The sequence below is a fragment of the Eptatretus burgeri genome, chromosome 11 (assembly GCF_056783735.1).
Source record: "Eptatretus burgeri isolate ZD-2024b chromosome 11, Ebu_testis_v1, whole genome shotgun sequence".
Classification (NCBI taxonomy): domain Eukaryota; kingdom Metazoa; phylum Chordata; class Myxini; order Myxiniformes; family Myxinidae; genus Eptatretus; species Eptatretus burgeri.
Window position 1 is genome coordinate 2,103,512 of NC_140971.1, and position 23,540 is coordinate 2,127,051.

At 46.9% G+C, this 23,540-nt stretch overlaps 1 protein-coding gene across 2 annotated transcripts in view; it reads right to left on the reverse strand.

Annotated features, from left to right (window-relative positions):
- The window catches only part of LOC147016293 (uncharacterized), an 80,393-nt gene that overhangs the window by 27,969 nt on the left and 28,884 nt on the right, over positions 1–23,540 (reverse strand). Inside the window, exons 8-14 of one of the 2 annotated variants that reach the window (XM_085844888.1) lie at positions 23,294–23,383; positions 22,969–23,053; positions 22,446–22,760; positions 22,129–22,412; positions 21,855–21,927; positions 21,498–21,637; positions 3,547–3,597 (exon numbers count right to left, since the gene is read on the reverse strand). In XM_085844888.1, the coding sequence (XP_085701014.1) occupies positions 3,547–3,597; positions 21,498–21,637; positions 21,855–21,927; positions 22,129–22,412; positions 22,446–22,760; positions 22,969–23,053; positions 23,294–23,383 (1,038 nt within the window). The remainder of the gene's footprint in view (positions 1–3,546; positions 3,598–21,497; positions 21,638–21,854; positions 21,928–22,128; positions 22,413–22,445; positions 22,761–22,968; positions 23,054–23,293; positions 23,384–23,540) is intronic. The other variant, XM_085844889.1, reaches the window with a different exon arrangement.

The following is a 23,540-nucleotide window of genomic DNA, read 5'->3' on the forward strand; positions in this document are numbered from 1 at the left end:
AATTGTGAGGACACCAACACAGGCGACGGGAATCTGGGTTGTGAGAACCAATAGTTTAAGCGAGAGGCGCTTGTTGAAAGCCCCGGGGTAGTTTAACAGTTAAGTGGTTAGGGTAGATTAGGAAGTGTACCCCTCCGCACCATCCATCCCCTCGCTCTCGTTGTGGGCCGCTGGACCCACTTTGTGTTATAGATCGCCGAAGTCTGGGGAGGCCATTCTGAGGCTTGAGTTGGGCCTCGACACAGGACGTTAGCTCTCCCTTGTTCCCCTCCGGGAAGGGAATGTAGGGGTTGGGAGTAGGCTAGGTGACAGGATAGGTTAGCCGAACAAGGACAGTACAGGGGGTTAGGGGACGATTTATAGTGGGGAAGTAAAAAAAAAAAAAAAAAAGTTGGGGCTAAATTGGGGTTTGACAAATTAAGGGAGTGGGTATAGACAGTGACAGGCAAAGGCGATAGGTTGGGAGGGAGACCGTAGGGTAGGTCCGAGCCCGCCTTCCGAGTGGCCAGCACCACCGCACTCCCTCCACCAACCTCCACTGAACTGCAAAGGCTGGCCAGCTTCATCTGGTGGCTGCGTTGCTGCAAGGCAAAGGCCGGCCCACTTCATCGGCAGCTGTTGTTTTGCTGCAAGGCCTGTGCCGGCTGGATCGTCTGCAGCTGCTGTGCTGCAAGGCCTGTGCCGGTCGGATTGTCTGCAGCTGCTGTGCTTCAAGGCCTGTGCCGGCCAGTTCATCTGCCGGCTGTGTTTGCCTGCAGCGGCCTTCTTCTGCAGGCTGTGGTTGCCTGCTCACCTTTGCCATGCCATGCCCACTGCCCCTGTTCACCAGCCCCCGTTCAATTTTTGCTTGCCCCCCTGTTCATTGCCATGTGCGCCAGGATCAGAAAGCAACAGTTTGCAAGCTGCGAGAACTGCCCTGTTGGCAGCTACAACACGGGCCTGCAGTGGCGGCCCGTGCACCGTGTTTGCGTCCATCCATTCATCCATCCATCCGTTGTGTTCATTGCGTGTGCCACTTGAGCTGGCACGGAGACTGTGTTTGTGCAGCCCATGCACCGTTGTGGTTCACTGCGTTCAGTTAAAAAGGGAAGGCCTTGGACTGCGAGTGAGCAGCCGGCCACGTTCCCCATCACCTGCATTGTTTGAGCCAGAGACTGCATGCGAGCAGCCTGGCTCCCTGCTAACTGCTTTCTTTTTGCAGAGTTCAGTGATCCTGGGCCATGGTTTAGTGTAAAATTTGTAAGTTAAGGTTAAGATGTACTGTAAATATGAGTGCGCCCCCGGCATGTCTGTCTTAGCGCCGGCAATTTTATTTAAGTCGTCCGTGTGAGTGAGTTTGTTTAGGTAGTTACTCAGCCCTCAGGTTATTTATTTTGGGGACACGAATACCATGAATGTCGCACTCAGGGATCCGTAGGTAAAATGTACTAGGGGAAAACGACACATGATTGCACACGAAAATTTGACGACTCGGGACGAGTCTGTAAAAAGGGGAGGGGGTAGTGTTGTGGTTGACGAAATTCGCAAACCACCATTCAGGTCCCTTAGGTGAGATATCTCTAAGTATATGTGTAGTTAGGCCCAAACCCGTTGTTTGGAGGGAATAAATGTCATTCATGCGGGCTGCGACCCTTCGAGATAGCCGTTTTTCTTTTACTATCGTTATTTTGGACCAGCCGCCATTACTACCACCACCAACCACGTCTCAACAGCCATCACACAACAACCACCAACCGCAACGCCGCTTCACAACAACAGCCACGACCTTTACCGTCACAACTCGCCCTCGCAACCATCGCATCACCGTCATTCCCACGCCGCTTGTGGGCACCGATACTGGACTCGTGCAGGGCGCGCACCGAGCAGGGGTGCAAAAGCGCCGGCCTTTCCGAAGAAAACGGATCAAAAACGACTCACGCCCACTTCTGTTCCGTCCTATCAGCGAGCGTGGGGCGATTTGGCCCCGCCTCCAGGTGCGTTGGAGTAATATCGCTATATGCAAATTCATGGATCAAAAAGCATTCACGCCCACTTTTCCTCGGTCCAATGGGGAGCCAGTTAGAGGTGAAGGGTCGGAGGTAAAGGGTCGAAGGTGAAGGAGCGAGGCCACGGGGCATATAAGGGGCCGCGCTCGCCAAACAGAGCAGTTCGGAGGGGAGAGAGTGAAGAGTTCGGAGTCAGTGAAGAGTTGGGACGAGTCAAGAGAGGAGTCGGAGAAGGCGGTTGGACGGAGCTGTGGAGAGGTGGCGGCGGCGAAGGCGGTCGAGGGGGTGCTCGTGTCGAAGTCGGGGAGCTGCGGAGGGACAGGCCGGCGGCGCGACTGAGGTCGTGGTGGAGACGCTCATCGCGGGACCCGAGGCAGGGAGATATCCTCCTTCCCCCGAGCATCAACAACCCCCTCCTGTTTCCACCCGCGCTGAGATAGTGCGAGAAGGGGGCCCCGTTCCCACCCCCTACCAGACACTGTCCGCGAGGCCCGCGGAGTCGGGGCGCCAGCGCCATCTTGCGGCTCATCATCAGACGGGTAGGCCCGACGCGGTCTCGGCCCCAGGCCCGCCTACCCCCCTCATCCTTGAGGGTGGTCCTTTTCTTTTGCTTTGGGTATATGTGTTGTCGGCGCCGTCTGCGAAGTAAAACTGTATAAGTGTTGCCGTGTGCTCGGTAGTCGGTTAGATCTGCATTGTTGCATTTGCTTTTTGTGTAATATTGTGTTTCTTCTTCTTTTACATTTGCTTTTGGTGTAATTGTATATGTGTGCTTTCCGTTCATCGCGAAATAAATGTGCTTCATGTTGAACTGTTTTCCCGTTTCGCTTCGTCTTTTCCTTTATTGAATCTCCATCTTACTTCACGTAAAGGGTTGGTCGTGGGCTAAAACGCCCGATAATTAATCGAACCGTCGAGGCCGACGATAACACCGCTCGGTTATCCCGATAGTACGGAACGGGTCGCTTAAAGTGGCCCGTGTCCGAAGTCGACCTGCGGCGAGGTGCGATCGCCCGGTCTACCCTCCGTGTGGGTACTTAGGTAGGTCGAATTTGGCGAGCAACCCTATCCCACGCGGGGGCCGGTTGGCACGATCGTGGTGAGGCCGAAAGGTCCACCCGTGACTAGTTCCCGGCGTTAGTCCGAGAGGGTCACGACGGGATTGTCCGTCCGGTGGGCGACGTGCCGCGATTCGAGTTACGTGGCCGCTCGCACGCCGGCGGGCGCGAATCCGCAACAATAGATATATATACATATATATATACATATATATATATATATACACACACACACACACACACACACACACACACACACACACACACACACACACACACACACACACACACACACACACACGTGTGCACATACTGTTTCGACAATATTTCCACATGTTCATCTATCAACACCTGCCACCTCCTAACCCTCACCCCACCCCCACCCACCCCACCCCAGTGCATGATAAATTTAGACCTCCAAGGTTGCACGTGATAAATTGCAAAAGCCTCAACAAGTGTGACATCACAGCAATGAATGTAGTGCTAATAACTTAGAATCCCACCCTGGAAGTGTGGACGGAGTTGTAGGCATCAGGGTAAGTGCTCCGAGCAGCCTGGAAGGTAAAAATGCAAGTTGGGGGAGGAAAGGAGGTTGTTGATTAAGAGGACAACTGTGTACATGAAAATAAATGGAGGATGGGATTAATAGGAAACCATGTTGGGCAAGGAGGGCAGAAAAGGGGACTGTGGACAGTGAGTTCGGAGGGGTAGACATTGTGTGTGGACAAACTTACAAACGACCATGTGAAAGTATTTTAGATTTTTTGCTTCTCTGGAATTGAAATTCCACACGCGGTTTTGTCATCCGTGTCCTATCTCGACTTTTCCAGCCAAACCACCGAGCCGATCCGACTAATTTGGCAGCAACGTTCCTCTCCCGACTGGTAACAGTAATTCCATAGATCGTTCCGGTCACGTGACTAAGTAGGACAAAATGGCCGACAGTGAATTTCTTCAAAAATCTTCTCAAGACCCATCAGTCAGAATGCTACCAAATTTGGGGTACATTCGGTCAGGGCCCAGCGGTCCTATTTTTATCTCAAAGCAACCAAAATTGGGTTCAATTGCAAATGCATGAGTTGTGATAGACATGCACGAGTACAAAGAAATGTACACAGCACTTACATTTGAATCTGTTCACAAAGTATTTACTTTTCACAGGAGGAGTTTAGTTTCGGTAATCTTTCAACTACATTTCGCAAAGCGTTACGGGTTTACTAGCTACAAGTACAACAAATGACAGAACAATTATTAATATGTGAATGCAGAGTTAATAGAGTACTTTGTTGGATATAAATACTTGTCGTACAGTTCACTTGTGTGTCAGGAAACCTCGTTAAAAGTGTGAAGCCAGTGGGTAATTAGCTTGTGTGTCAGGTGATCATCAGTAAAACCACAACGTCCAAACTTGAATATGCATCAGCATTTTGATCGAACTGACAATGTTGAGGAAGTGAGCAAGTTTACATGTAAAGCACCGCCCAGTGGACATCGATGAGCTACGGCAAACCTCCGAAATCACAGGAAGGCAAGTCAATTCATTCCTTCTTGTGCAACAACAAACTTTGCTGTAACCTACTTAAAGCTGCTCTGTAAGATACTTTTAACGTACTGGTGTAAAGTATTGTGGAATCACGCCGACAGCAATCAATAGTTAATGAGACCAAGCAGTTAGAAAGGTATCTCTGAAAAGCTATTCGATAATTCCCAAATTAAACAGCTGCAAGTCCATGTGCTTGAACGTCATAAGGCCAGTTCTCAGTTTCAGGACGACGACACAAGGGTCTGTGTCGTTTACACATGGAAACGGCATCCTGATGGGAAGTTGATTCAGAGCGTTTGCCTTGCCACTGATTTATGGTCGAATAGGCCTGTGCGCTCTGACATAGGAATCACTGGTCACATGATTATAAAATATGTCCCAAAAATAATGTTGTTTGCCTGCAAAAGTGAAAAGGGGAAACACACAGCGAATAACATCCTCCTGTACTACGATCAAATTGTCGCTGCCAACAACACGTCGAGTAAAATTGATAGCATTGTCACTGACGATGCTTCCAACATGTTCACGGCCTATGGACTGCCAGGATTCCAGCCACAAGCTTCTCGGGACTCCAGTAGCAATGCCTGGATGATGAGTGTGTCAGAAGATGGTGACCATGTGTCAGATGTCTGTCCTATGGAATATCTGCTTCAACTGGAGGGATCCGTTTTACGAATCAATTTCAAAATGTTCTGAGGAATGGACTCCAGTCAGACACAGACCACCAACGTCCGACGCCAAAAAGTCCAACTTCCTGAAAGATCGGCCCAAGGCGTTGTCCAATAATGCTACATATTGGAATAGTCAAATCAAGATGGTGACAAGTGTATTGAAAAAGCTTGAATCCATAGATACAACTACCCTCATTGCCAAAGACAACGTAATCAGCATAATGACCACCGTTGAAGAAGTTAAAAAGACATGCTACAGGGGGACCAACATCTCACAGCCTGTTTGGTCATCCCCTCTATCTGCCGTATCACGAGACACCTCACTTGACCAGAGTGTAACAATCAACTTGGGATTGTCCTCAAGTTCCATTGAAAAACTATCAAAAGTATGAGGACAGGATCATTTACAGAACAGCAGCTATTCTGGATACACACCTGAAGCTTCGGTCTTGTGAAGGTGACCAATGATCACGATTGAAGGACGACTTCCTCACCCAGGCCACCACCTTCACGATGAGGTTCACAAGGCCATCTTCAGGTGGATGAGTCTTCTTTTCCCCAGTGCAAGGTCCATATTTGCCTTCTTTGAAGAAGAGGACCAAGTTTATGCCCCCAGTCCTCATGCTCAAGAAATGATAACCCACTTGAAGGAACCTTGCTCACCCGCCAACACAGATCCTTTTACCTTCTGGAAAGATACCCAGCACCAACTTAGCTGGCCATCCAAGCTTGCTCAGCTCAGCACTACCTGCACATTCCTGCCTCCCCTGCCGTATCGAGAGGGTGTCCTCCATTACTGGAAAGGTCTTTCGGCTTGAAAGGACTTCACCGTCTGAGAGCAACTGTCAAGTCAAATAAGTACAGGTGGTTTGGTGTGATCTATAACAGAGAAAACATGTTGAAACAATTTATTTCCAAATTACTGATGAATCAAGTTATTATATTGTTGTGGAAAAGACTCCTCGGGGTTAAAAAAAAATGCTTCACATCGCATTGTCATTGACTCATTGAGTGCTTAGAATGAGCATAAAAGTAATTAAACGCGAAATTATATATGTGTCGCTATTATGTTCAAATCGAGACGACAAACCCACCCTCATGTCTGTCGAAAAACCCTCAACCTTGTGAGCCTTTATTTAATGTTTCGATGCTTTGTTATCAGTCTTAAATGTTCCTTTTCAGCATTTGATAGGCCAAGGCACGATGTTAGCAGGAAAAGGGAATCTTGTCACACAACCTGACTGCACCGAGAGGGTCATTGGTGGCTGAAGGGTCGAGGAAGGGTTAGGGTGAATCATGTGACTGGGTCGAGTGTGCGAGAGGATGAGCATGCAAGCGGGGTGCACGTGCATACGTGGAAGTGTCGTGGGCGTGGTGAGCATGGCACAAGTGGTGCGTACTATGGATGTGAAAGGGAAAGGAGAAGAAGGAATGTTGATGGGGAAGTAGTCATTGGAGACGGACGGTGTAGCGTGAGGTTCAGAGTGGCTTCCCAAGGGATTAGCGAGCACAACTCCGGCCTGGGGTGTGAAAAGGGGGCTCGGCCTGTTGGAAGATGTGTGTGAGAGAGCCCCTGGCCCCGGTTAGAAATAGTTAGGAGGGAATTTCAGTGCTCCCTTCGGGCTTTGTGGAGAGTCCAGAGGATGAAAAAAAAAAAACCGCTGCCGCTTGGCCTTGCTTCGTTGCCCCAGTAAGCTTTTGAGATAAAGATGATGCAGAAAGGCTAAATGGGGAAGGGGACACATCCCCCATGAGCCGCACAGAAAGTGAGGAGAATACAGCAAGTAAATTCACGCGCTCCCCCACCCGCCACGAACATTGGAAGAAGGGTCGGGAAACCGCGACCACCAAGGTGTCACGTGGGGACCCACGCGGAGAGCAGGATGTACCATCCTGAGTGCACAGCAAATCGTGTAGGGAACGTGGCCGAAATGGACTTCACAACCATTGCTGAGAGATCTACTAGAGGGATCTCATGGGGTTCATACCGGAGGTCTCGTGGTGGCATGTGTGATGGACATGGAGGCCGTGGCTGCTGGGTCTGTGGGGAATCCACACGACCCAGTAGGTAATTAGGTTGAAGACCGAGGAGGCAGGTTGATGGGAGACAATGAGGATTAGAGGGATGATTATAGAGGGCATGTTTAAATTGACATACAGAGAAAATTTATTAGCCCCCCTTGGACTTATTCCAAAATGGGGGCTTATTGATTGGATCTGGTCCATCCGTACGTCCGTCCGCTGTCTTATCTCAGATATGTACAGACCGGTTTTGTTCAAACTTGGCAAAAAGACAATACACGATGGTATACATATGCATATCGTTTTCCTTCTCGATTCGATCAAAGATGGCCGATTGGCAGCCATTTTAGTTGTAAAAAAACCCCGGTACCGAACAAGTCTTTAAACATGTCTCGGATATACATTTACCGATGTTGTTCAAACTTGGCACACAGATAATGAATGATGGCTAACACATGCACCTCATTTTTCTCACGATCAGATCCAAGATACCAATTCGTGGCCATTTTGTTACTTAAACTTGTGCATGACCATTTTTCAGGCATGCCTGGTTCGATTTTGTGCAAACTCGGCACAAGCACAGGTACATGATGGAATATGCGTTCCACCAACATGATGGAATAAGCGTTCCTCCCCTGTCACGGCTGTGTGGCCTTTAATGCAATTTTCTCATCCCCTCTTCCCGTCCAGGATGGAGTTCCGCAAGGCAGTGTTCTGGGCTCAGTGCTTTTTCTGTTTTTCATCAATGATCTCTCAGATCCCCTGGAAAATCCTCTATCTCTTTGCTGATGGCCTCACCCTCTGCCGTACCATCTGTCATTCCTCATATCAGCAAGCAGCAGCTTCTACACTCTCTGTCGATCTGGATAAAATCACAAGCTGGTCCAACACATGGAACATGTCTTTAAATCCTGACAAATCTCAAACTCTCACTTTGTCTCTCCAAAAGGACAGTCTGGAACCCCCCCCCCCCACCCCATCTACTTTCTCAACAATCCTCTTGAAGAAGTCCTTTCATTCAAAGTTTTGGGTCTCACGATCTGCCATGATCTTTCCTGAAAAAGCCACATCTCCAACCTGGCCTCCAAAGCCAGTCGTCGACTGGGAATCCTCCGTCGTGCAAACTCCTTCCTCGGCCAACCTGAGCTCCTCACCACGTACAAAGCTTTCATCCACAGCCTGATGGAGTACTGCTCTGCCCTCTGGGCTGGTGCTCCTGCCTCCCACCTTTCTTGGCTTCACGCTGTGGAAACCAAGGCATTTAGGATCATTGGCATCTCCCGCGATGAGGCTGAGTCTTTGGGCCTCTCACTCTCTCTCACCGCTGGCAGGTGGGTGGTCTTTGTCTTCTACCATCTCCTCTTTGGCAATGCACCCCCCCCCCCCAGCTCTGTCTGATATCTGTCCCACCCATATTTCCGCAGGGCACTCAAGGTCCGTCATTAAACCCCTTCCGGTTAAACTACCAAAATCAAGAATCACTGCTCACCTTCACTCTTTAAATCCTCTTTTGTCCCATCTTTGGAACAAACTCCCACACTCTTCAATCCCACTCTTTCCTACAGGTTTTCAAAATAACTGTTCACCACCATCTCACATCTTTCCCCATCCAAAACCATGATCTTTTCAACCCCTGTTAATCCACCCCAAACCCACCTCTTTCATATTCCCTGCTTCCCTTCCTGAAAGTCCCTGTTGTGTCCATCTTGTTTACCCCGTGTACCCCGCCCTATCCCTCTCCCTTCCACAAATCTCCTCACGCGTCTATTCCCCACCGTTTTGTGCTTCCCTCACCCGTTCCTCTTGTTTCCTGCTCCCCTTGTTGTACGTTATGTGTGTTAGATATTATACGAGCCTCGACATTGTATATAAAGTAAAATAATAAATAAATAAAAACATGCTTACTTACAAATAAACCACATTCAGCAGATTGTGGACAAAATAACTGCTGATTACCATCCATCCATTCATTGGGATCATACTCTGTGCAGAGCATTGATGCTGCCAAAGCAGTCTCCTGGGCCATTGGGCACAATCCTGGACGGGTCGCCACTCCAGCACAGGATACCAGCAAGCTGGCACTCATTTTGCCGACCTCAGAAGGATGACAGGCAGAATCAACCCCACCTGGAATTAATTCAACAGAAAGTGGGATTTGAACTCAGGGTCCTAGGATCCCAAGACCACCACCCTAACCATGAAGCCACACCAGGTATGCTGATTACCCTTACGCAGGTATTTTGATAGCAGGTGATCTTAACCGCCTGAACATCTCGCCTCGCTATGTGGTTGAGCAGCCAACAATACAAGAAATGATATTGGATAAAATGATCACAAATGCTCACACTCTTTACAAGGATCCTGAGATCCTATCACCTGTTGGAACTTTCAGGTGGAATAATCAATATTCTCAATGCTTCCTTTACTGAAGGAAGCATTCCCGCTCAGTGGAAGAGAGCAATCGTCAATCGTCATTCCGATTCCGAAATCAACTCAACCAGTGTGGAACAAATCGAGACCAATGTCTTTCACTGACCACTTTTCAAAGGCAGCAGAGAATTTTGTAGCGAAATGGTTGGTGAGTGATATTAGGGATAAAATTGACAAAAATCAGTATCCATGGAAACAGGTCTGGCAACTCAACGGGTCATTACCTCATTAAACTCGAGTGAAAAATTATGAGCACGCTGACAAACCATCAAATCACAGCTCGGTGGTGGTAATCGATTTCTCGAAAGATGTAAATGGCAGACCGGCTCCAATTCCTTGAATCTGTCGGTTCCTGAACCAAAGAAGTCAGAGTGTGCGATACAAGGGTGCCTTGTCATAGAGTGAGATCCTTACGGGTGTTAGAGCTCAAGGTACCAACCAAGCCTCCATTGCTTTCTGGTTCAGATCAATGATGCAATGGCTCAATTGGAACAGGAAGCAGAACCCCATTTTGATGCTTAACTGATTGAATTGTTTCCAGTATGCCACATGAAAGTATGGTATTTTTTCAGGCAAATCAAATGAAACGTAAGACGTTTGGTATTATGTATTGTGTAAGAGTTCTCCACCTTTTATACCAAAAACTATACATTGGGTCAAAGCTCAAATCATAAACTATAATTTTTCATTGACAAAATCATTTGTAAGTGATTGATAAAACCAGGGAATTACTTCTGCCCACCAAAGATAGACAGAGGTTATGTTTGCACCCGTCTGTTTGTTTGCGTGCAGGATATCTTAAAAAGTTATGGACCGATTCGGACGAAACCTGGTGGACACATTGGGTGAGTGACAATGATGAATTGACTAGATTTTGATGAACGTCCAGATCTGATCATTTTTTCAGCGATTCTTCACCAGAGAGAGGGGGCCAAAAACTATATTCAGTAGGCCCTCAAATATCATGGGTTTCAACAAATCGCAGGCAACCTGTGGTGTTTCGATTTCGTTATCGTAATTGTTGAAGCTCAGAAGAGTCATCGTTTGCATCCCATGCATGTACGATTACCTCCCATTACGAGCCTTGTGGTGTTTCTCACACACCATTATTAATGAGCCCAAACGTAAAGCAATGGACAAAGTTAGTTGTACCAAAAAACAGAGAAAGGTTATGACGTTGGGCGAAAAGATCGAGTTGTTACATCGGTTGGTTTGAGGAGAAAATGCGGCATCTGCACGGTCCGCCATTACGGAGTCGATGATCGTTGGTATAATCTTCCCCATTCATGAACCTTCACTACCCTTCAAACCTAATTGCCAAATGTTCATTTTCCAACTCCGTATTCAAACATTATTGCCAAACACTTAATTTCCGACACCCAGATTCGAACCCCCATTCTCATGCACAGCTCATGAAACAAATTGAGGTGAAGGGATTTATAACTGAACAGGTTTTTTTTGGGGGGGGGGGGTTTATACACCGATGAGACGGAAGACGAAGTCATTTCGTACCTTTGTCCCCAAGCAGGGAAGATCATAGTTCAAGGTAGTCATTAATTAAGGATCGTGTTACCCTTCTCCGTTGTGTGTTGTGGCAATGCTGCAGGCGTCTTCATCGTAAAGCTAATACTGCTTTTCCATTTATTGAATCACCTTCCTCACTCAACCCTTCCCCCCTCCAACAACATCATCACGAGATAAGTCTTGTGGTTTCTATTTATGGAAGAGTACAGTGGGAGTCCATAATATGTTTACCATCACCAACCTCGCTGTGTTGTAATCAATTTTAAAAGTAAAAGCCTTCTGTTTTTGTTTAATTTCCACCATATTTATTGTATTTCCATGTGTATTTCAATGTTAACATGCTTTATATACATATTTATTTTGATTGTGATGTGTATATTTTTGGCTGCTGTCGATCGTCCTCGATATTTTCTCGAAGTCCAGGAACCGAATCCCCCTCTTCCCATTGGTCCTTGGTTTCCACGATCGTGGTTTCAACTATCGTGCCATTTTTCCAGGAACCTAACCCCCGTGATATTGGAGGGTTTCCTGCATTGAATACCACATACTTTGTTAATTGTAATAGTTTTTGAATAATTACTCTCCAAATGAATATTAAACATGTCCTAGGTTACCAAATCAAGATATTTTGAAAATATCCCCGAGAGTCGTAATAAAAATTTAGTTAAAGTATTACTTTTATTTACATTGAAAACACATTATGTCCCTGTGCCAACCAGACTGTTCTCATCCCGACATCCCCTCTCCCCCAGTGAAACTATGAGGAGGGCCTGATGGATTTATTGAACTCATAATACCCGTTCCCTCTGTGAGCAAAATACGGTGTCAACATCCGCTCCTCCAGCAGGGGTCAGTGCTTAAACCACCTGGACAATTTTCCTTGTACATGTCAAAATTGCAAGTCTCCTCCATTCTTGCCGGTGGGGAGGTGGAAATCATTTCATGCCAATGACCTGAACCTGGGTACCCCCAGCAGGTATGCTAAAATTGGTGCTGATTGGCCCAGCTGTTTCTCCCATATTGTTAGTGTCTGTGACTTCTTGCGCTTACCCTCAATACCTCCTCCCCTCCCCAAACACCCACTTACGTAGTACAACCCAGGATTTAAATTCCCGTGATTGACCAGAGAGCAGGAAGTGGAAACCGGCTGCTTTTTGGAGGTGGGACTTTGCTGTTTTGCAAAGTGGGAACCTGCTGGCGTTTCGGAGAGGGAGCCAGCAATGATGGTAGCTTGAGTTTTGTCTCGGTGCGCTGATCCCTGAATGAGGATAGAACCTTGAGGAGCAAGGAGCTGACTGCCTGCCATTTCGGAGAGGCAAAAAAGATTTGTGGCACCTTGAATGATGGGTATACAGGATGTATTTACGTGGCCCGAGAAACAGGTGGCGACAGAAAGGCCTCCTTCTAATAAGTCTGCTTGGGAGAGGTTGCAGAGCCCTGGTGGCCTCCGCATCACAGCGTGGCTCCAGTACGGAGTTCGCCAAGAGGAGGAAAAAAATAAAAATACAAGAATACACCCGAACGGGTTTGACGGTCAGCTCGGATACAAAACTTGATGCAACCGAGTGTTAATCAACCTTAGCGACTATGGAAAGTGAAAACAGAATTCAAATTGAATTTAAAATAAACTCGTGAGGCTGCTCGAAACAAAAATCTCCATAGTCTAGGAACCATTCCCAACATCATCATACCATTTTCAAACACACGTTTATGGTCATGAAATAAATACTCTAAGTGTGTGCATTTAATGGCTGTATCCAAGACAGAGCTGGACCCCAACTAAAAAAAGGACCCTCAGGCCACGAAGAAGCTCAATCACTCGCTGCCGCACGTCTGCACGGCGACACGTGACCAGCCAGCTCGCCGTGGGATGAAATGCCCTAACAAAATCATAAAACGTCTGTTTTTCACTGGAATTCTTTCAGGTACTTGTAGAGAACATCCCCAAACCATCTAAAATATAAACATTAATCTCAGACGCTATGAATAAACAGTCCCTCAGGAGGACAGGTTATGAGGTGAAGCAGTGAACAGAAAGCATGTGGTGTCCCTTCCAGAGTGTCACGGTTATTTGAATTGAATATATTTTCCTCATGAAAAGTGTGTTTCTGAGCGGATTTGCATGAAAATTATCTTCATCCGACGTGAAGAAGGTCCCAACGTGGACCAACACCAGAAGGACCCAAAAGTGAAAAAAGAAATCAACGAGAACTTAAGACAGCCTCGTTATATGGCATGGAAACGGATGGAAGGCCATGAAAGCTACCCCTCGCTGCAATGCATTCCACACAGACCGAGGATATAAACATTCAATTTTCACAAAACTTAATGTAACCGAGTGTTAATCAACCTTAGCGACTATGAAAAGTGAAAACAGACTTTAAATTGAACTTAAAATAACCACGTGAAGCCGTGTTGAAGTCAGCGGACCTCGTGTTGCCCAATAAACAGGGCCAGACGACAGAGGTAACTCGAGGGGGAGCACTCGGTAGAGTGCAAAACCTCCGCCGCCAATACTGCTAGGTCACTTAAGTGAACCTGATATCCTATTCATTGTAGGTCAAAACGGATCAGACTCGACTGAACCACGATTGAATAAGCTAAACTAGATCGATGCGCATGTAGAAATGCCCAAAAATAAAATCGAAATTTTTTTGAAAAAAAAAGGTGCTAAATTTTTTTTTCTCCAACTAATTTTTTTTGGGGGGGTGTTGGAAATCACTTAAAACATGTAGAAATGCAAAAAAGAAATTAAAATATTTTTCAAATAAAATCGGAATTTTTTTGAAAAAAAGTTGCAAAATTTTCTAAGTTTTTTTTTCTCTAAAAATTTTTTTTTTTTGGGTTGGAAATCACTTATAACATGTAGAAATGCAAAAACAAAAAAAAATCAAATCTTTTTTCAAAATGGCCACCATAGCGCCATATTGGACTTTGGACCAAGTCCAAAATCTAATGGCATGATCCTTGGACCATACCTAATCCCCCCACCAAGTTTCGTCGAAATCCGTTGAGGAGTTTTTCCGTAATACAGTTCACAAACAAACAAACAAACAGACAGGGGTGAAAACAGTAACCTCCGTCCATCTTCGATGGCGGAGGTTAACGGGAAACTCGGTGAAATTAAATCTTCTTAATAATTCCTATGAAAGCCATTATGCATTATTGCCGTCCGATGCTTCCTTACAGGCCATTCGACCAATCGGTCATTTTGCACTTGATGACCCTGTAACCTTGACCCCGAGGTGAAAATGTGAAAAAGGGCTCAGACGATCTCTGGAGAGCAACTAGTATTATCATCGTGTCAAGTTCGAACTCAATCGGTCGTGACGTCTCGGAGAAGATAGAAAAATAAAAATTGTGGACGGACGGACAGACAGGACAGACAGGACAGGACAGAACAGGACAGACAGAGACAGACCTGACGACATTGCGTTTTATTAGGTCAGCTCGCTGACCTAAAAAAGCCCTTTGAGCTGAGAGCTCGGTCAGCGGGAAAAGAAATCCACTGAAGGACCTCATGGCATCGATCATTTCGATCTATCTCACCCTCATGCCCGCAGTCGGACTGTTCTCATGAGGCTTCATCACGGAAGCGGGATCAGTGATTCTGGCTATGGTTTAAGGCCAACACCGGTGTTCACCGGGGTAGGCCGATTGTTATTTGCTGTGTTTATGTACATTTCATTTCTGGACCCCCAAATTAAATTAGTGATAGAGTTTTGTTTTTTTGATTGGTACTTTTACCCATCATAACAAAATGGGGGCTCGTCTGGGATTTTGAATTATACAGTACTGTCGGACCCTGCTTTTCGCAAGGGGATAAGTTCCTGAAAAATGCCACGAATGTCGAGACAGTCTAAAAAAATTTTTTTGTTTTTTTTCTCATTTTTAGCTCGCCTGTTCGAAGAAGAGAGAGCTATAGCGATACCCCTGGCATGAGCCTGAAAATGTTAAAGTTTTTGGTGCAAGTTATTTCCTTTCTAATGTTTTTTATCTACCACACTATTTTTTTCTGATTACAATATACAAATACATATATTGCTTTAAAATTATTTGGATCAGACTTCACTGCAATGCTTTATAAAAAAAATATTATTAGACTCGTCTTTTTAAAACGATAAATGTATAAACAGGCGAGCATTGGGTGGCTTTGACACCAACTCTGATTTTAACATGGTCTAGGCTCGTGGAAGTGCAATTACACAGAACAAATCAGGACAACATCAAAAAGGGAACAATAGGAGGAAGAGGAAACACCAACAGCAGGGCAGAGGGAGAAAGTAGATGGAGACAGACAAACAAGGGATGCAGGTAACAATGAGGGGTAAGGGGTAAGGGGTAACAGGGTGGACAATATCGATACATGAACAAAATTGTGTTTGACCAGTTTGTGATTTTGTCAAGGTCTGAGGAGAGGGAAGAGGCTGTAGCCTGTCTGTCAGAAGGAGGAGAGATGTCGTGGCAGAGAGTGGAGTCATCAGCAAATAGATAAAGCGGATTTTCCAGAGAGCTAAGATTATTGATGAAGAATAGGAATCAGACTGGGCCCAGACCAATGCCTTGGGGGAACTCCAGCCTTGATAGGGAGAGGAGATTAAAGGATTCCATTGAGAGCCACAGATTGGCTACAAAAGTGGAAGAAGTCATGATATAAATAAATACCAACATACACCATAATTTCGGCATCATGTCCCCATGGTTGGGGACAGGAGGGAAACGTGGACGGGGTAGAGTACCAAATCTATTTTGCACCCATGATCTGCCCACCGTTACACCTCGAGCACGGATGCAAAATTTGAGGGAGACTGACAAAGCAGTTTTTGATCTTTAAGTCAGAGGCCATTTTTCATAAAATCTAACATTAATATCCAAAAGAACAAATTTTAATCATGCATTAGAAAGAAAAAAAAAAACAAATCATAACAAGAGAATGAACAGAATGGAATAAATAATTTCTCCACATAATGGAAACTTGCATGCAAAGAATTACTTTCACTTTTAAAAAGTTTGTTGTAATACAAATCGTATCACAAAAACAACCCGAGTTGGAAGAGAAAAATGGCATGAACGAGCATGTCTGTGTCTGTCTGTCTGTCTCTCGTGCATTCGACCTTGTTTTGTTTTTGTAATATTTACAGCTCGGTACTTGTATTTGTATTGAAAGGACTCAAACTCAACTCGGAAAGAAACCGAGACCGTGTGCCTGAAAAAGGCACCGAAGGACATTCGAGCACCTCGGTGTCTGGTTTAAATCAAATCCCAACTGCTCGGTAAGCTACGACAACGGTCGGCTTTGCAGTCACATTATTGTCAAACAAGGTTATAAAAGGGATATAGCAGAAGTCTACGAGTGGCTTTTAAACGTACACAACTCTGAGTTCAATTTGAACACGTGAAATGGCGAGGGGATATTTTACATGAACTTAATTTCTCACTTAAATTACGAATTTTAAATGTGATTTGAATACCAATTTTGGTTTCATGTTCAAAATAGCCTTAAGGTGAATCAGAATATAAACCAATCTGGCAGACTCGACTCTAATAAACCAAACCGGGTAAATAACGCACATTTTATTACCTGCAGCTATAGTGGACGACAAGAGTAACTGACAGCTCAGCAATTTAGGGGTATGAGTACACGTGAAGCACTGGGTGGTAACCAACACCTGTGCAGTGACTCCCAGTCCTGTCCAACATCCCACCCCCGATATGTGCCGAAAAGCAAGAATGCTGAGAGAGTTTGACTACATCAAAGCCAACCCAGACCTTCCAATCCATGAAGACCTGCAGAATCTCCCAAATATGTGATTCAAGTCACACAAATCTTTCTAGGGCTCTGCGAATGTTTTTGAGTGCAATGTTAAACACACAGGACAAGCAGCGCAATCTCTGGGCAGACAACATTGCCAACAACGAACGAGTCAGTGATCAGACAGAAGAGCCTCCAAGTTATGACCTCCCCCGGAAACAGTGGTCAGTGCTCAACGGGAACCGTGTACTCCATGCAAGGACATCACACCACCTCTACAAATGGAATTTCAAAGAGAGTCCAGCACGTGACTGTGGTCATTCAGATAAGACCATTCATCACATTGTGAATGAGTGTCAACCTACGGAAATTTGATGAAGGATTTAGGGCAACCCACCCAACAGCAATGCTGCGACTTGGCTGCCCAACTCAGGCTGAGATCTGTGAGCTGTAATTTGTCATAGCCAAGAATAGAATTGGGTTGAAACTTCTTACACTAACTTGCATGCAGTTTTCAGGTCAGGTAAGATCTATGACCTGCTACAGGTGCCATGTAAACCTGTACTAACCTGTTCCATGGTCGGGTTGTCGGCGACTAAACCGTCTCCCCCACCAGGTTTTCTGGTGAGGAGGGTGTTTGGATATGGGCACCCAGCAGGATTAAAAACAAAACCTGTCAAAGGGCGGAGGAGCTCCTTGTGAGCCAACGGCCATCCATATCTAGTGCCCAACTGTGTCTACAGACGTCCTCCTGCAGTTGGGTTACTTTTTTATTAGGAGGTTGGTGGCAGGATTTGCACTCCGGCCACCGTAAAACCCTTCATTCCGCAAAACACAAAAACGCATAAAAATCTGAAAACCCACTCTGTGGGAGTACCTCCTGTGCAGCTTCCCATCGCAGGGCAGCGCACCGGATGACGGGATTGGGGCAAAGCCTTCGGGACCCCCAATATTTGATGATAGGAGGGAAACCACGGGGTAACATCCCTGGGTCAGATTGCGGGAGAGTGTGTCAGAGTGGTGCTGAGGAGTCGTCCACCAGACGGCGGTCTCCTTGGGTTAACCTGAGGCGGTCCCTTCGGGTGGGTGCCTGGAATGTCCTATCCCTAAGAGAGGATGATCACCTGTCTCTGTTATCATCTGAGCTCAAGCGTTTGAACATTGGGATTGCAGTTCTCTCTGAGGTTCGAAGACCGGATTGCGGCGAGATAATGGTGGGTGGTTACACCTACTATTGGTCTGGTCGCTCTGATGGTTACCATACCCAAGGAGTTGCTGTAGCTGTGTCCAATAGATGACCCCAATAATAATTGAGGAAACACCGGTCAACGAGCGTATTATGAGATTAAGGATTCGTCACTCCTTAGGTTTCATTTCCCTGGTCTCTGTTTATGCTCCGATTGAGGCGAGTGATCTCACCGTGAAGGATGCATTCTACGCCACGCTCGAGTCTGTCGTTGATCAGTGCCCCAGACGTGATACACTTCTAGTCTTGGGGGATTTCAATGCATCGACTGGAACTGATAGGGATGGTTATGAGACGTGTGTTGGTCCCCATGGGTCAGGAAAGATGAACCAGAAGAGCACTAAGTTCCTTGACTTTGCAAGAAGTCATGGACTTAGGGTGGCTGGTTCATGGTTTCAGCGCCCACAAGCTCATCGCTGGACTTGGTATTCCAACGCTGGCAGTGCGGAAAAGGAGATTGACCATGTCCTCATTGACGGTCGCTGGAGGATGATCCAGAACTGCAGGGTCTATCGGAGTGCTTAGTTCCTCAATACTGACCACAGGCTTGTTGTAGCAACTCTAAAGCTGCACCTTAAATCCAGGAGAATGTTACCATCCCAGCCTAGGCTGGATGTTGGCAAGCTCAGGGATGAGAGAGTAGCTAAGGAGTTTGCGAACAGGCTGAGTGGACACTTGGGGGGTCTGGGTGCTTTGGGGGTCCTGAAGAGTTGTGGAGTGCCTTCAAGACCACCGTCCTTGATGTTGCCGGTGGATGCCTTGGAGCTCACCGCAGGGCAAATAAGAATTTTGTCTCTCAAGGGACACTGGATACCATTGACCAGAGTCGCAGGACCAGGCTGAATGGCAGAGCTGAGCTGTTCAGGGAGCTGAGGCGTAGAACTGTATGTGCACTGAGGGTGGACAAGGAGGCCTATGTGCGAGGAATCTGTGAGGGGGTCGAGCATCACCCGTGGACAGGTGATTCTCGTCCCGCTTACAGGGGAATTCGCGCATTGTGTTCATCCAAGCCCATCCCTCGGAGCACTGCAGTTCGAGCAGAGAGTGGTAGGCTCTTGACAGAGGAGTCTGAAGTGAAGGCCCGCTGGGCCGGTTACTTTGAGCGGTTGAACTGGGCTGATCCCCCAGCTGTCGAGTTGGCCGTCAAGGGTGTTACAATCCCTGTTGCTGACCCTTGAATCAACAGTGGTCCACCTTCGCTTGTGGAAACACGAGCTGCGGTGAACCAGTTGAAACGGGGCAAAGCTCCAGCGATCTGTGGCATCCATGCTGAACTTCTCAAGGCTGGTGGAAATGCTGCACTCGTGTCGTTGCATGCAGTTTTGTGCTCTGCCTGGAACACAGGCATCATCACAACTGATTGGAAGAAGGGCCTTGTTGTTCCTCTCTGGAAAGGGAAGGGTGATCGCCAAGACTGCAACAACTACCGAGGGGTGACGCTGCTCTCAGTGCCGGGCAAGGTCTTTGCTCGGATAATTCTTGAAAGGGTTCGCCACCATCTGCTTGAGCACCAGCGTCCAGAGCAGTCAGCCTTTACACCAAAGAGGTCAACGATTGACCGTATCCTTGCTCTTCGTGTCCTCACCAAACGCAGACGAGAGTTTCGGCAGGGGCTGCTTGCAGCCTATGTTGATCTCTGTAAAGCGTACGATTCAGTGAATCGGGATGTCCTCAGGAGGATTTTTGGTCTTCGTGGGGTGCCACCAAAACTGATCAATCTGATGTCTGAACTCTACTCTGGTACTGAGAGTGCTGTGAAGTGTGGTGGTACCATCTCTGACTTATTTCCAGTTGTTACTGGAGTTCGTCAGGGGTGTGTACTGGCCCCCACACTTTTCAGCACTTGTATGGACTGGATTTTAGGGAGGATGTCGGAGAGATCAAGCTGCGGTGCATCGTTTGGGAACGTCAAGATCTCGAACCTTGATTTTGCAGATGATGCAGTCATCTTTGCGGAGACTTTAGATATCCTTTTGGGGGCCCTCGAGGTGCTGAATGAGGAGTCGGAGCTGCTGGGATTATGGGTTTCTTGGGTCAAAACTAAGATCCAGGCTTTCGGTGACATCTTGGATGCTGCTGTCCTGTCTGTGTCCTGTGTCTGTTTGTGGTGAGGATGTTGAGGTCATGGAGAGATTCACTTACCTTGGCAGTGATATTCATGTCTCTGCTGGCTGTGAGTCAGAGATCAATAGACGTCTGGTTCGGGCCTGGGGAGTCATGGATTTACTGGATCATGGGGTGTGGCGCTGCCGGTACCTGTGTGGGAGGACGAAAGTCCGAGTCTTCAGGTCCTTGGTACTTCCAGTCTTGCTCTATGGGTGCGAGACTTGGACTCTGACCAAGGATCTGAGACGGAGACTTAATTCCTTTGGTACCAGGTGTCTTCGGAGAATCCTTGGCTATCGCTGGTCGGATTTTGTGTCCAACGAGCGGTTGCTGAGAGAGACTCGGATGAGATTTGTTACCTGCATAGTCCGTGAGCGTCAGTTGTGGCTGTATGGACATGTGGCTCGTTTTCCTGACGCTGATCCTGCTCACCAGATTCTCTCAGCGAGGGAGTCTCATGAGTGGAGGAAGCCAGTGGGCCGACCACGTGCCTCATGGTTGCAGCAGGTTGATCATCATCTCAAGGAGATGGGGATGGACCTGGCATCTGCCTGGGGGATGGTAAGACGGAGGCCCCTGGAGTACCGGCGGAAAGTGGACGCAGCGACGCGCTGTTCTGGCACATGCTCCCATACCTGACCTGACCTGACTTTCACAGTTATTCAGTCAATAGTTGAAACACCATCATCATCGTCTGGGACACCTGCAGAAGAAGTTCATTTTATCTCATCTGCAAATGGAATTCCAAATAAGGTATTGCCATCACGCACTGTCCATCAGTGCACAAGTTCCCTATTTTCACTTCTACGGCCAAACCGCTGGGCCGATCCGGCTTAAATTGGGCAGCAAGGTTCTGCGCCTGATTGGAAACGGGGATTGCAAAACTCGTTCCGGTCACGTGACGAAGTGGGTCAAAATGGTGGACTGTGTGGTTTGGATGCTTATGTGCATTCTAAAAGGTGCTTTAAGAGCCACGAGCAGCGTCGCTCACTGTGCATTCTCAGCACAATGGCCTCAAGCATTTGACTTAGTGGGGTAACTACACATCATTCAAATGAACCAAAAATACTTTGGGTGGAAAACAAACTCAGACAGGTGCCCAGGTAAAGGTCAAGTAAGAAAGAAAAATAAATAAATAAGGAGGGCAAAAGGCAACACACCTTGTTAAACCATTCATCGTTCCTCCACTCGACACCACTTCTCCATTCATCTTGAATGGCAGGTAAAAGAGGAGGGCCTGGAGGAGCTCCCAAGAGTCCTGGCTTGGCCTCTTGAGGAAGGCATTGAATGTCTGTACCAACTGAGGAGCCAATAAAGATGGGGAAGAAAGGCTGAGTAATTTTCCAACACCCACCCCCCCCCCCACCCCCACCCCCAACCCCAACCCCTTTTCTTCTTTTCATCATTTTTCTGCTCTTAGAGCTTTTTAATTCCTGTGTTACCATGTACAACTCGTCTGCAACAAGGATACACTTTAAAATATGGAGAAAACAGAGTAGGAACACAAACTTGCTTACCAGGAAGACGAGGAAGATCTGGAAATACATTGCGCAATTGTTGGAGAGGGTCCTCAAAATGTTCTTGCTGATGCTAAATGGAAGATGATGACAAAAGAGGGGAATAATAAAGAAAAAAACAAGTGCAAGCAGAAAGAGAATGAGTGTAGAAGTGTGTGAAGACAACAATAAGAGAAAAAGATTGGGAGGACGACGTGTCATGGGCATTTGAAAAGGCAGGAAATAAAGCATTACAATTGAATACAAATCATTTTATCCAGACAAAAGATCTTACCCTCAAACTTGCAGGCCAAGTTGACCTGCCTGCTCGTCTGCAGGCCTCAGAAACTCCACTATCCCAAACCCCATTTCCTCCTTTGTCCCAGCTCTCATTGCTCAGCACTCTTCCCCAGGTGTCTGCTCTCATCCCACTTAGGGTTAAACCCTCATCTCTCCTGAGCCATCTACCCTCTCTGTCCAAACTGTCTTCTGATGCTCGAACCCATCTTTCACCATCTCTCACCCAACTTTCCTGGTTCCATCTACGCCAAGATGCATCTCCTCCTCCTCCTCCTCCTCCTCCTCCTCCTCCTCCTCCTCCTCCTCCTCCACTCACTCCAACACCCCCTCCTCCTGCATTCCACCTTTCTCCTTCCCCTCTCCCTAAGCTTTCTTCTTGGTGTCTTCCCCACCTCTGACCACCACTGTGCCACTTGCCTTCTCCCTCTTCTCCCCAAATTCCTACCCTTTCTCTTCCCAACATAGTTTCTCCATCTCTCCCCCATCTCCCATCAACATCTCTTCCCCACCTCGCATCTACATCTGACCCCCATCTTCCTTCACCATCCCCCAACAATCCTGCACGCCTCCATGTCGCCCTATCATCCTCTTCCTCAATTTCCCTCCATCCAATTCTTTCGGTGAGCGCTAAGTGTAGGGAAGGGAGGAAACAGGTGAGAAAATGTTTGTGTGTGAGATCTCGATAATAAAAAGAAAAATAACAGAATGCAGTAAAGTTTGCATTAGGCAGTCACACTAAACATTGTAGTGCATTTTTAAGTTGCTTCACAGACGATTTTCTGCAAGAAAGCCATCACGTGTGGCACTGTGTCGCTCATGATGCTGAACAATGTACCTGTCTCTCTCAACATGTCTGCAGGTAGTAAAGGGCGGTGTGGATGCTGCAGGTGCTGTGGAGGTTCTCCAAGAAGTCCTGGCTTCTGGATTTGATTTACCAGGTCATGGAAAAAACAAAAAACAAAAAAAAAAAAAACAGAGGACAGCTGAGACATTAATCCAGATTCCAACAAGAACCATGTTATACAAATCAATGAATATATTAACAAGATCATCTCCACTTAGACCACCCAAGGCCAAGGACGAATTATGGCCAAAATACTCGACTCGAATCAGCAAACATTCGAAAGGTTCACGTCGGATTTAACTCGTATATCACCGACATCATTCGGTTGTCCTGGCAGGGTAGGAGAAGTCACTGGCTGACCAGACTTCAGAACAGACTGCAGCCATGCAGGGTTGGCCAGGAGATGCTGGAAGGGAAGGGGACAGAGGGAAGATGGATTCAATTAGTACAATTAACATGTCCTGGATCCGAGCATCAGTACACTCCACTTCTCGACAAAACGGTCTCATACGTACAAGCCATGGGAGCCCAGACTCAGCGAGCCTATTTTTGGTGAACAATCC